The 13,810-nt window shown below is 40.1% G+C and overlaps 1 protein-coding gene across 50 annotated transcripts in view; it reads right to left on the reverse strand.

Annotated features, from left to right (window-relative positions):
• Positions 1-435: 435 nt before the first annotated feature.
• LOC132836823 (calcium/calmodulin-dependent protein kinase type II subunit beta) overlaps positions 436-13,810 on the reverse strand; it is a 262,349-nt gene continuing 248,974 nt past the window's right edge. For all 50 annotated transcript variants that reach the window (XM_060856344.1, XM_060856319.1, XM_060856341.1 and 47 more), the window contains 4 exons: positions 10,983-11,058; positions 9,772-9,866; positions 3,812-4,046; positions 436-2,270 (listed from right to left, as the gene is read on the reverse strand). In XM_060856344.1, the coding sequence (XP_060712327.1) occupies positions 3,814-4,046; positions 9,772-9,866; positions 10,983-11,058 (404 nt within the window). In that variant the 3' untranslated portion in view covers positions 436-2,270; positions 3,812-3,813. The remainder of the gene's footprint in view (positions 2,271-3,811; positions 4,047-9,771; positions 9,867-10,982; positions 11,059-13,810) is intronic.

Consider the following 13,810-nt stretch of genomic DNA (forward strand, 5'->3'; position numbering starts at 1 on the left):
CTTACTGTACCTGCATACTAACTTTCGGCAATTTATGCACTTTGAGAGCCTGATCCAACTCTGTCTCAAAGCCCTGCAATCTATCACCATTTAAATCATGTTTATTTTTAATTTTTCCTTCCAATATGGATAATTACACATTTTTAAAATGATACTCCGCTTGCCACTATTCCTCCACTTTGTTCTTCCATTAGATTATAGAATAAAACAGGATTTCTAAGTTTACTTAAGTGAAGAACTAAACATCTGTCCCAACAAAATAATATATTTTGAAGTGGAATACCCAAGAGCTTTTGCTTATCCTCAAAAATGTTTTCACTAAACTGGAACTAGGCTGAATTTCAATGTGTAGACAGTACCAATACAACATAAATCATGATCAACACAATAAGTTTACACTGTAGTCATATTGTCAAGTTTATTTCTGACATATCAACAATTTTAAATGGTGAGAGGAACACATAGACCACATCCTGTAACATATTATTTTTTTGTCCTCATATAAACCAGACCTGACAGAATTTCAGCTGCAGAGAACTTGAATAATTAAAAAAAAATCACATTTCATATTCAGGCAAGTTGCTGTGTAAAAAGCAAATATAGTCCATCATTTTCAAACGTAAAAATATCTCCAGCAAAATCAGCACTTCCACACTTCAAGCCACATGAGGCATTAAATGAGATACAACTCATTTGTTTAATTCATGGTTCCACAGCCGTTGTAAAAAAAAATTAAAAAAAGATCCACACACAGCTCATTACACTTAAGATCCCTAAGCTGTCTAATTTAAAACATCCATAAAAACACGATAAGAGGAGTCCTCTCAATGCGTTTCCACAGCCCCTGCACAAAATTGTTAAGCGGTTGATCAAGTGCATGCAAACCAGGTCTTCATTACACACAGCAGACAAAAAAAGATTTTATGCTGTTACAAAGCTCAGAAAGGAGAAGGTAAGAGAAATGTAGAGCTCCACGGGCAACTTCTTTTGAAACCAACAGGGTTAATTATGTCATGCAAAAGAACATTTTTTTTGGCTATTTTAATAAGCTATTTTCTACACAAGTTTAACAAAGAAACCACAAAGTGATCATGCCTTTCTGAGAGGCCTTCCAGCTAGACTGATCTCAGACATCAGATTGTATCACTACACGCATTCAAGACTCTGTAATTTGAAAACAAAGCTCAGTACATCATCTGAACCCATGGCAAGTTAAACACAAAAATTATTGGCTATAAATATTTAACATGCATTTGTAAAAATGCATATACAGTTTTAACTGATGGCAATAGTTTTTCTTTAAATCCTAGAGTTGGTAGCACAGTATAACAAAACAGTAAAGAACATCAAGTTAGATCTGGCTACTTCAATATGGTATAGTTAACTCACTCACTTTTTAAAAGAATGGAATCAGGGAGGTGTTCGCCCGAGCCTTGTCAATTTTCTCAGATCACTGCTATTTCAAGTGATGTACTTGTTACCTCTTAAATTCACTTTTTCATAAAAGGTTGTTCTATCAAACCAATACATTTCACATAGAACAGAGGAAAAATCCATGAACAGAGCTACCTTTCTTCCTCCACTACAGCATACATAATGTTTAAGAAATGAAAAATCAGGTCGCTGTGTTTTTTCATATACTTGAAGCAACCTTGTGAGACAAGTTGTTGATGGCAGAAGACTGTTTCAAAAATAATATTTTCCACAATTTAAAAATTGTTTGTGAAGCCATTTTTGAATTAACTGTTGGCTGCTTAATTTGATTGGCTGCCTTCTGCCTTAATATCATCCAGAAGTACTAGTGGCTGCGATGGGGCGTCATGTACGGTTTCACTGAGTCAAGTGTAAGGACATCAGAATTAAGTTCCCGAAAGAATAAGTGACACATCTTTAGTGTACAAGAAAATATAAAATGGAACACTAACCCTCCAACATTAGGATGATCACCATTAAATGTTAACCTTCATGCTTTGGCAAATGTTTTGAATGAATTGTACAAATCACTGCCATCAAATGTGAATTATATAAAGTACATATACAGTAGCCATTTTTGATTTTGTAAATTTTTTTGTTTTTTTTAAGTTAATGTCTACATCTTGAGACAGTTGAAAGAAACACCATATAGTTCCACGAACGTGACAATTATGCAGCCACCAGGAGCATAATGTGCATGCGGACACGTGCATGTTACTGCTGGTCTTCAGAGGCCACCAGATCGCGGCTCAGCTTGAATGTTTGCTTGGGCCAGAACTCTGCCAACCTCTTCAATTCTGCAGAGAAAATTTCAAATAAATTATAAGCAGAGTCTTTCACATTTTATGAATGATAAGCAAGTTCACTTGGAGCTTGATCAATCAGCAAGAACATGGGGAAAGCATCATGAGACCTCACTGGAGCTGTGAACTGTTCAAATCCACCAAACCCTCCCACAAGGAAGTTGGTCCCATTCTAGTTGAAGTACAAACTACCCTTTTTAACCACGGTCCCAGTGATGCAGGAATTTGAAAACTTCATTCCTACACCAACCATGCATAGAGCCATGCATTCATCTGCTCTACACTTTTATTTTGGGAATTGGTTTAGCTCAGTTGGCTGGATTGTTAGTTTGCAGAACAGCGTGGGTTCAATTCCCATCATCAGTTTTAGGTTACCATGAAGGGCTCTCCTTCTCAACCTCTTCCCTCAACTGAGATCTGGCGGCCCTCAGGTCAAATCACCACCAGTTGCTTCTCTTTAATGATACAGCAGCCCCTATGGTGGTAAGACTATGGCAACACAACAATCAATCTTTTATTTCTGTACTTGTTAGCATGTGGCACTGGAAGTAATCCACAGATTAGAACCTTAGAGATCCCGCTTTGTTGAGCTCCATGAATTCTTGATGCAAGACCACATTCCTCACTCTATCTATCTCATTGGTATCAACATGTGCCAGGACCTCTGGCTTATCAACCTCCCCCTTCAGGATGCCATGCAGCTGTTTTATGGGCACAGAAATGCCCATCTGTTCCCCTATCAGATGAAGCACTATTACTATTGCAGTTCCTTCCTCCTCTTCTGGACAGACAGGATTATTGTGATGCCAAAAGCTTAGCTCTGTTTGCACTCCCTTGATGAGCCTGTGTCCTCACCAACTTCCAAAATGGAAAACCAATTTAAGAGCCAGACCACAGGGGATTTTCTGCACTACCTGCCTGTTTCACTTTAACTGTCAAGTAGTGATCTATTCCCTTGAGCTATTGTGTGAACACCTGTATAAATGTTCTAAGAGAAAGTGAAGACTGCAGATGCTAGAAAAGCGCAGCAGGTCAGGTAGCATCCAAGGAGCAGGAGAATCGACATTTCGGGCATGAGCCCTTCTTCAGGAATGAGGAAAGAAAGCCACTTTCCTCATTCCTGAAGAAGGGCTCATGCCCGAAGTGTCGATTCTCCTGCTCCTTGGATGCTGCCTGACCTGCGGCGCTTTTCCAGCAACACATTTTCACCTCTCTAAATGTGCAAGCTACATAATAGTGAGACTTGTAGGTGTGCCACTTGAAACTCAAACTCGTTTTTGCAATTTGCACCTCTTCCTGCGCACACCATCCAGGATACCGGGCGGGTCCTTGACTTCACTGTCCAATGTAAAATTTGGAGTACCTGCAAAGTTTCAAACGTGTTTCAGGCATGCTAAGCTTCATACTGAGATCCACCAAAGTCATTAAAAAATGAATTAAGAGAATGCTGAATTGATGCTGACTCATTTAAAAACTACCTTTATTTCCCTTTCTCTCATTGGACATGAAGTGATGAACCAATGTTGAAATCATACCTTCACTGGAGTGGTGCCGCTGGAGAACCCGAGCAGTGGAAGTGAACATTTTGCCATTTGCTGTCCCGACGGTGCCAAACCCGTGTCTCCTCTGACTGGGTTGTCCGTGGCCTACCCTGAATGTCTATATACTGGGTGAGGCGAATGTATGCTATGCAGGCAGCATCTTCTCCAATTAGATGCACGTGAGGATTCAAAATAGTTGTGTGGATGGGTTTGCTGTTTTTAGATAACACTGTGTGAGAGAAAGAGTTGAACAGTTGTTGATTTTATTAACTACTGTGGAGAAGTTCATTTACTTTACATCAACGGGAATTTTCTATGTGGAGAAACAGAAAAAGGCACACAATTTTCAGTTTCTGTGAGCAACAAGTGCTCCTTAATTTGTCCTGTTTTAGTACATCTATAAGTATGTTGTGTGGACACTTCAGTACATTAGACTAAAATAGATCACTGAATTCCTAATCTCTGCTTCAGTGCTGATGAGATGCAGCCCTATCCCAGAGAAGTGGACAGACAAAGGTATGTTACCTTCACACAACCTAGTAACAACTTTGAAAATGAAATTACTCAAAGCAAGGCAATGAGTTGCGTCTCCGTAGTTCACCATGTGCATAGATGGGCATGAATAGAAAATGGGATGGTGATAGGTCAATCCTTGTCTTGGAATTTTGGAGAAGACTGTGTTTATGTGACAGGCCAGTGTTTGGAATTGAACTGGAGAGGTTGCCTCTTAAATGAGATGGCAGTCAGACTTTTGATGTGTGACAAATTCACCTAGCCGATGTAGAGATTGTATTCATTGTCAGCATTTCAGAATATTCTCACTAAATACTTTCTCAAGAACTTGTAATATTATTGGCTGATCTGCCAAAACTGACACCAAAAGATAGAAAATGAGACATTTTTGAAAAGAAAGCAGGAATAGTTGACCAGGAGTATTTCCCCTAAGTATTAACTGTAATACTATCTCATATCAAAAATGTACTGTACCTTTAAGGGGGAATGAAAGTCGTTTTGCACTGAGAGCTTGCAGGTACCTGTATTGTGACTGACTTAGCAGTCTCAGAGTGTGCTGGAAAACTGAAAATATGTAACACTTGGCTATGAAACAAATACCTGCATTTTGGCTGCTATGTTGACAACAATTCGAATTTAACTAATCAGTTTAAATTATGCTGCAGGATACTAAAACCCAATCTTTGAATTTACTGATTGTCTCTTGATTAAATTGCCTGGAGCAGTGTTTTTTAGAGCAATATGATGGTGCTATTTTCTGCATCTATACATTTTGAGGGAGCAAAAATGGCCTTTAGAAGAGTGATATGCTCGTCAGATGTGGGAGTTTAGGGAGAATTTACATTACTGCAGATTATGTCTGCAGGAAATGTCTTTGGTTGCAAATCCTATCAGATCGAATGGAATGGTTGGAACAATAGTTAGAGGCAATGAGGAATTTACAAGTGAAAGGGGGTGTGATGGATGGCAGTTAGTGGAAGGAGAAAAGCTGAAGATAGTCAGATAGTTGGGTGAACTCCAGGAAAGGTAGGAGAGGTAGGTTAGGTAGTCTAGGAGTCTTCTGTGGCTATCTCTATTTCAAACAAGTCTGCTGTTTTGGAAAATGTAGGGGTTGATGGACTTTCAGGGATCAAGACAGGCTCTAATATAGTGAGGGGTAAGGTGGGTTCTAAGCGATCGATTGTGATAGGTAAATGTCAGAGTTAGAGGCACAGACAGATGTTTCTGTAGCCATCAGTGAAAAATCAGAATGGTGTGTTGCCTCCCTGGTGCCAGCATGACTTAGAGAGGGTGCAGAATGTTCTCAAAAGGGAGTGGGACCAGCAGGAGGTCATTGTACACATTGGAACCAACGACAAAAGAATAGAAAAGGATCTGAAGGGAGGATTGAGAAAGTTAGGCAGAATTTAAAAAGGAGATCCTTCGAGGTAGTAATATCTGCATTACTCCCAGTGCTGCGAGCTAGTTAGGATAGGAATAGGAGGATAGAGAAGATGAACGCATGGCTGAGGAGCACATACATGGGAGAAGGCTTCACTTTGTTGGATCACTAGAATCTCTTCTGGGGTAGAAGTGATGTGTACAAGAAGAATGGATTGTACCTAATATACTAGCAGGGAGATTTGCTAGAGGTGCTGGCGAGGATTTAAACTGAAAAGATGGAGGTGGAATGGAGACCCAGGGAGACTGTGAGGAAAGAGATCAATCTGAAACTGATTGTCAGAACTCACACAGTCAGGGCAGGCAGGAACAAAGCAGAGAACAAGGTAGGACTCATAAACTGTATTTACTTCAATGCGAGGGGCCTAACAGGAAAGGCAGATGAACTCAGGGCGTGGTTAGGAACACGGGACTGGATATCACAGCAATTACAGAAATGTGATTCAGGGATGACAGGACTGGCAGCTGAATGTTCCAGGACAAAACAGGAAGGATAGAAAAGGGGGCAAGAGAGGAGGAGGAGTGGCATTTTTAATTAGGGATAGTATTACAGCTAATACCTAGGGGGGATACTCCTGGGAATACATCTAGAGAAGTTATTTGGTTAGAACTAAGAAATAAGAAAGGGATGATCACCTTATTGGGGTTGCATTATAGACCCTCTAATAGTCTGTGGGAAATGATGAGAAAAACATTTAAGTAGATTTCAGTTATCTGTAAGAATAATAAGGTGGTTATGGTAGGAGATTTTAACTTTCTAAACAGATTGGGACTGCCATAGTGTTAAGGGTGTAGACGGAGAGAATTTGTTAATTATGTACAAGAAAATTTTCTGATTCAGTATGTGGATGTACCTACTAGCGAAGGTGTAAAACTTGATATACTCTTGGGAAATAAGGCAGGGCAGGTGACTGAGGAGTCAATGGGGGGAGCACTCCAGTGACCATAATTCTATTAGTTTTCAAATAGTGATGGAAAAGGATAGACCGGATCTAAAAGTTGAAGTTCTAAATTGGAGGAAGGCCAATTTTGATGGTATTAGGCAAGAACGTTCAAAAGCTGACTGGGAGCTGACTGCAGGTAAAGGGAAATGGGAAGCCTTCAGAAATGAGATAACGAGAGTCCAGAGAAAGAAAGGTGTGGGGAATTCTGGATGATGACAGAAATTGAGGCTTTGGAAGAAGAAAAAGAAGAAAGCATATGTCAGGTGAGATCAGAGTGAATCATTAGAAGAGTATAAAGGCAGTAGGAGTACACTTAAGAGGGAGATCTGGAAGGCATAAAGGGAACGTGAAATGGCTTTGGCAAACTGTGGATTCTCTTAATCCACAGGATTTTTATAAATACATTAAGGACAAAAGGGTAAATAGGGAGAGAATAAGGCCCCTCAACGATCAGCAGTTGGCTTATGTGTGGATCTGCAGGAGTATTTTGCATCAGGTTTTACTATGGAGAAGGACATGGAAGATATAGAATAGATTAGATTAGATTACTTACAGTGTGGAAACAGGCCCTTCGGCCCAACAAGTCCACACCGACCCGCCGAAGCGCAACCCATCCATACCCCTACATTTACCCCTTACCTAACACTACGGGCAATTTAGCATGGCCAATTCACCTGACCCGCACATCTTTGGACTGTGGGAGGAAACCGGAGCACCCGGAGGAAACCCACGCAGACACGGGGAGAATGTGCAAACTCCACACAGTCAGTCGCCTGAGTCGGGAATTGAACCCGGGTCTCAGGTGCTGTGAGGCAGCAGTGCTAACCACTGTGCCACTCAAATGTGGGGAAATAGATGGTGACATCTCATAAAATGTCCATATTTACTGAAGAGGTGGGTGGTGCTTGATGTCTTGAAACGCATAAAGGTGAATAAATCTCCAGGACCTGATCAGGTCTACCCTAGCACTCTGTGGGAAGCTTGGGAACGGAGTGCTGAGCCCTTTGCTGAGATATTTCTATCATTGATAGTCATAGGTGACATGCTGAAATACTGGAGGTTGGCTAACATGGTACTTAAGAAAGGACAAGCCAGGCAACTATAGATTGGTGAGCCCAACACGTGGTGGGCAAGTTGTTGGAGGGAATCCTGAGGGACAGGACGTACATGTATTTGGAATGGCAAGGAGTGATTAGGGATAGTCAACATGGCTTTGTGTGTGGGAAATCACGGTGGACATGATATTTATGGACTTAAATAAGGTTCAAACTCATGGAATACAAAGCAAACTAGCCATTTGGATACAGAACTGGCTCGAAGGTGGAAGACAGAGGGTGGTGGTGGAGGTTGCTTTGACCTGTGACCAGTGGAATGCCACAAGGATTGGTGCTGGTTCTGCTACTTTTTGTCATTTTTCTAAACGATTTAGGTGTGAACATAGGAAGCATAGTTAGTATGTTTGCAGACTACACCAAAGTTTTAAGTGCAGTTGACAGCGAAGAAGGTTACCTCAGACTACAATGGGATCTTGATCAGATGGGCCAGTGGGCTGAAAAGTGGCAGATGGAGTTTAATTTTGATAAATGTGAGGTGTTGCATTTTGCAAAACCAAACCTTAGCAAGACTTATATCCCTAATGGTTCTCGGGAATCCAAGCGAGCGTTGAACAAAAAGACCTTGGAGTGCAGGTTCACAGCTCCTTCAAAGTAGAGTTACAGGTAGAAAGGAAGTGAAGAAGGCATTTGGGATGCTTTCCTTTATTGGTAAGAGCAGTGACTAAAGGAGTTGAGGGGTTATGTTGTGGCTGTACAGGAGATCAGTTAGGTCACTTTTGGAATATTGTGTGCAATTCTGGTCTCCTGATCGGAAGGGTGTTGTGAAACTTGAAAGGGTTCACAGAAGATTTATAAGGATGTTGCCAAGTTGGAGGATTTGAGCTATAGGAAAAGTCTGAATAGGCTCGATCTATTTTCCCTGGAGCTTCAGAGGCTGAGGATCGATCTTATAGAGGTTTACAAAGTCATGAGGGACATGGATAGAATAAATAGATAAAGCTTTTTCTCTGGGGTGAGGTTGTTCAAAACTAGAGCACATTAGTTTAGGGTGAGAGGGGAAAGATATAAAAGGGACCAAAGGGGCAGCTATTTCACAGAGGGTGATGCATGTCTGGAATGAGGTGCCAGAGGAAGTTGTGGAGGCTGGTACAACTGCAGCATTTAAAGGGCATCTAGATGGGTATATGAATAGGAAGGGTTAAGAGGGATATGGGCCAAGTGTTGGCAAATGGGACTAGCACTCCAAAGTCTCTTTGTTCAATACTCCCTTGGTCGGCATGGACAAGTTGGATGGAAGGTCTGTTTCTGTACTGCCCTCTCTATGACGATATTGAACCAATGAGGCAATCCGATGTTTGGGGTATAAAAAAGCAGGCATTTTGAGAGTTAGTGAGCAACTGCCATCGTCAGAGTAACTGCCAGCAAAACACTATCAAAGATACCTTTTTGTTATGAAACATCTTTGCAGCAAAAGACTGAAAAAAGACCCAGGGAGATCTACAGCCAAAAGAAGACAGACTCTGACAATGACAGCCACTGTGTAGTTTTGAAGATTAAGCTGATGTAATTTTAATAGGGGCTTTTATTGGATCAATATATTGTTACAGAGTTGGAGGTAGATAACAAACCTTTAAGAGAAAGGAGGCTTAGAGTTTCAAATACTTGTTGTTTAATATTTACTTTTAAAGAATAAAATTGATATTTTTGGAATTTGGGGAGTTCTCCGTCACTCATACTGTAACAGATTATGAGGCGAGATGAGCTTTGTTGTGTGTTTGGTTTAATTAGCAGAAGGTTTTATCACCATGTCGTAACAGAACTATCAAATATGTACTGATTATAGGAACCGTCATTGAAAGAAATCACCGTTCCACAATATTCTGAGAAAAAGGGTGAAGAAACCACAAGGATAACTGAAGCTAGAACATACTCTGCTGGAGACATCAGGCAAGCACACTTTTTCAATATTTTCCAAATCATGAATGAGAAAAAAAATGCTTACAGTTCTCGAAATAAAATCTGTGGAAGTCCATTCCTTCAACAAGGTTACCCAAAGCTTCAGGTTCAAATGAGGTCAGTCCTGGGTCGCATATTTTCCTGAAAATAATTAATAAAATTAATAAAAGTTTTCAGGAATAGGAATTTCTCAGTACGACCGGGGATGACAAATTACACAAGTGGTCTGTTATTTCCACTGAGGTCTGAAATACAATTGTTTAGGAGCAAACTGTGGGGAAAAACCTGCGTAGAATGGTTGTTGTGTGGTATCAAAATTCATAAGGATGCAATTTGCAATCTTGTCCATATCAAAGCTGAAAACTCTTTGCAACACAAATTAGGAGGAGACTTCAGATACCAAGTCCAAGCTTCAAAAGAATGTGTCTCACCACTGTACAGGTTACACTTTAAAAATCTATACTAAATGAGAGACATTTCGTAAGTATCCAGACTATCATGGAAACTTTTAAAATTTTACCTTCCGAAAAATTTATTTGGGGAGAAAATTACTAGCATTTGTTGCCCATCTGAACTGAACTTGAATAAATGATGGTGAGACACTCGCTGCAGTCCTTGGAGCATAGTTACACTCTCTATGTTGTTTAAATTCCAGCCACAATAAAGGACAAGTCAGGATGGTGTCTGGCTTGGAGAGGAACTTGCAATTGAACCTGTTTCCATGCATCTGTTGCTTGGATCCTAGTGGCTCAGTTAGGTTGTGATTTTGGAAAGTAGTGCTGAAGGAGCCTTCATGAGGCATTGATAATGAGGGGAAAGGAGGTGGATGTGGTGCCAATTCAGCAGGATGTTTTGTCGTGGAGACTGTCAAGCTTCTTAAGCACTGTTGGAGTTGCACTCAACTGGGATTGTTCCATCACACATTTCACTTCTTACTTGTGCCTGGTCTATGGTGAATAGGCTCTGGGGAGTTAGGACTCAGTTACTTGCAACAGTATTCCTAGCCTATGACCTGCTCTTATAACCACTGGATTTATATGGTGAGTCCAGTTCAGTTTTTAGTTGATGGCAACCTCCCAGGATGTTGACAGTGGGGGATTCAATGATGATCGTGTGAAGGGGTGATGGGTCAATTCTTGGCACTTGTCACCTGTTTGGTTTGATAAGTACTTGCCTTAAAAATCCCTAGAATAGAGATGTTGAGAACAAAACAGTAACAAAGTGTTTCTGAGTGGAAAAGATATTCTTTTCACTTACGCATAAGCTTCAAAGTCTCCGTTGTTGATGGCTTCGATCAGCTGTTCAGTTAACTTGATGATTTCTTGCTTGCGAGCTGGAAAAATAAAATAAGAAGAAAATGGGACATCTGATACCATCAAATGTCATCACTATTTGGGGACAAAAAATTCGCAGTTTGATCCCCTGCTTAATGGTATCAATTCCCATTTACAGTAATTCACTTTCTTACGTAGCGAAATAAAATTGGTGCCGAGAATAGCTGGTGATACTAACTTTTACAATTAACTTAAAACTTGTATTTTGGATTGTTACCGTAATTTCACGAAAAAAAACCTGGGCTGTAACCTAATTAGCATTATTATAATGTGCTTCTGAGAACAAAATAAAATGTGTAATTCCGCACAATGAATCGATCCCACGTCAAAATGGCCCTATACAATACCTGATAAAACTACCCTCTCATCCATGTACATAAAGATTTAAACCCATTCATAAACACGCGAAGATAGCTAATTCCCTTGTTCACACAAACAGTTTAAAATGTTAGCCATCTCCACTTTTGCAATAACTTACCTCTTACCTGTAGGAAGACCGAAGTTGGCCAGCCATCTGCAAAAAAAGTCGCACATATAACCCGCCCACGAATATAAGCCACATTGCCTCTGGAATACGTTTTAAGATATACCCTGCAGGTTGTTTTCGTGAAAGTACGGTAATTACTTAAGACTTGCGACTCTTCGAAATGTGATGTCCTTCTAGTTGTTTGTTTGCAAAAGAGAAGACATATAACACACAAGAGACAATACTTCAAGCAACGTTCCTAGAGTCCGTGAACAAGATGCATCATTGGCTGTGCCTGACTTTTAATTGAAACTGCTTAATGTATGTAGTGCTTGCACTTTGAAGCTATAAACTGTTTTGTTGTTATTCAAGAAGGGTACCTGAAACCTCTGCCACTTGAAATAGTAGCTGTTAGCACTGAACACAAATTGGGTTCGTTGCTGTCAATGAAACAATTCCTAAGAGGCTTCCTTGATTTGATAAGGTAACAATGCAAAATGTGTGTGAATTGCTGTGTTCAACAGTCATACACTGCATTTCAACACAAAAATGCAGTATCAGTGATGGGTCTGAGAATTTTAAAATGAAGCAATAGAAAATAATATGGGAATAATTCAGAGACAGTATCCCAGACCTTATGAAGTCTTGTCACTTGGAGAGAAAGATTTGGTTGGTTCAAGATTATACTTGTTCATAGTTTTACAGTGCTTTCCTCTGAACAGTCGGCCATAACCTTCTGACTGGAAATATTATTTAAACCCATTTTTTCTGAAATGACACATCATGCCAAAGGCTTACAGAAGTCGACATGTGTAAACACACTTCATCGATAGATTTCTGAAAGTATCCAAATTCATCCCAAGATCATTTTATAACTAGATCTTTGAAATTGTGAATAATGTTGACAACAGAATACATTCCCACGACATTGCTCAATAATCACAGGCAGAAAAGTTTGAAGCATGTCGCAATGGAAAAAGATGAAATTCTGTGCTCTTCACATATTGGAATGTTCCTTAGAGATAGAGAACACAGTAAACTTGGCCTCTGTGGTTTGACTGAGAGCATAAAAATCCTTGCTCATAAAACTAAACACTCCTTCATACTCACATGACAATAGATCTCTCACCCACGCTTTGTGACAACAACGACTGATCAATTCTCATCAATTTTGGGCTATTTCATTCTAGTTCAATTTCATTCAAGGAGAAAAGTAATCAGGTCCCTTCAGTATTACACTGACAAACTTTATGTGCCCACAGGTGTAATAAAGTTGAACGTTTATATTTTGAAAACCTTATCTAATGTCACATCAATACATCGATGTCTAAGTTTATTAGCTGCGAGTACCTGAGACCGAAATTGTCAAAATTATGTGAAGTGGCACAAAACAACGTTCAGTCAAGTTAATCACAGCATGAGAGACTCCACAGATACAACACACCTTTTATCTTCCAGCCTGATTTGGAATTTTCAAATACAATAGCACATGGTCACATCTTGGCTCTGTTGAGATAAAGCTCTCATCAGCGTGAGACCTGGATAATGGAACATGTCCAAGACTATTTCGAACAACAGAACACAGATGGAGCACAGCAGTCCTGCAAATCTTTGAATCTATGTATTTGAAGTTCAATGGGTCACTTTTGAACAACTTAAAATTTTATATTTAACATCAGCTGCTAACTCTCCAAGCCTAGGCCATGCACAGCAGACTGTGAGCTAAATGTACAGCTTGCCAAGTCTGGAAGCCCAAATGGTCTAGTGAAAACAACTTTGAGTGAGACAAATAAAAGTTTCCATTACATCCACATTTGTCAATGGCGGCTGTACTTGGCAAATAGTGGCACTCATATGGCTCTGACCCGTTAAAAGCAGCTTGACATATTCCCTCAAAAATGAACAACATCAGCATATAGCTCAAGGCAATGATAGTTTGGTTTGTGATTGTTCTCAAGCTCTCAAAAAACACTTTCTTCACTCATACTAACACTATCGTGTGGTATCAGCTGGGTAGGTATACCTAACCTTCTGTTGCTACCACAGATAGAACTTGAGGCATAACTTGCAGGCATTTCTGCAAATCTGTTGTTCATAAATTTATTATAGGTTGAAGCATCGGTTATCAACCATGGCCAGGGAATAGAAAGAGCTGAAAATGTATTTCTGGTTAAAGCACAGCAGGTTAGGCAGCATCCAAGGAACAGGAAATTCGACGTTTCGGGCCAGAGCTCTGATCTCCAGTATCTGCAGACCTCACTTTTTACTACACAGGGAATAGAAAG

This window comes from Hemiscyllium ocellatum, chromosome 48 (assembly GCF_020745735.1).
Source record: "Hemiscyllium ocellatum isolate sHemOce1 chromosome 48, sHemOce1.pat.X.cur, whole genome shotgun sequence".
NCBI classification, from domain to species: Eukaryota; Metazoa; Chordata; class Chondrichthyes; order Orectolobiformes; family Hemiscylliidae; genus Hemiscyllium; species Hemiscyllium ocellatum.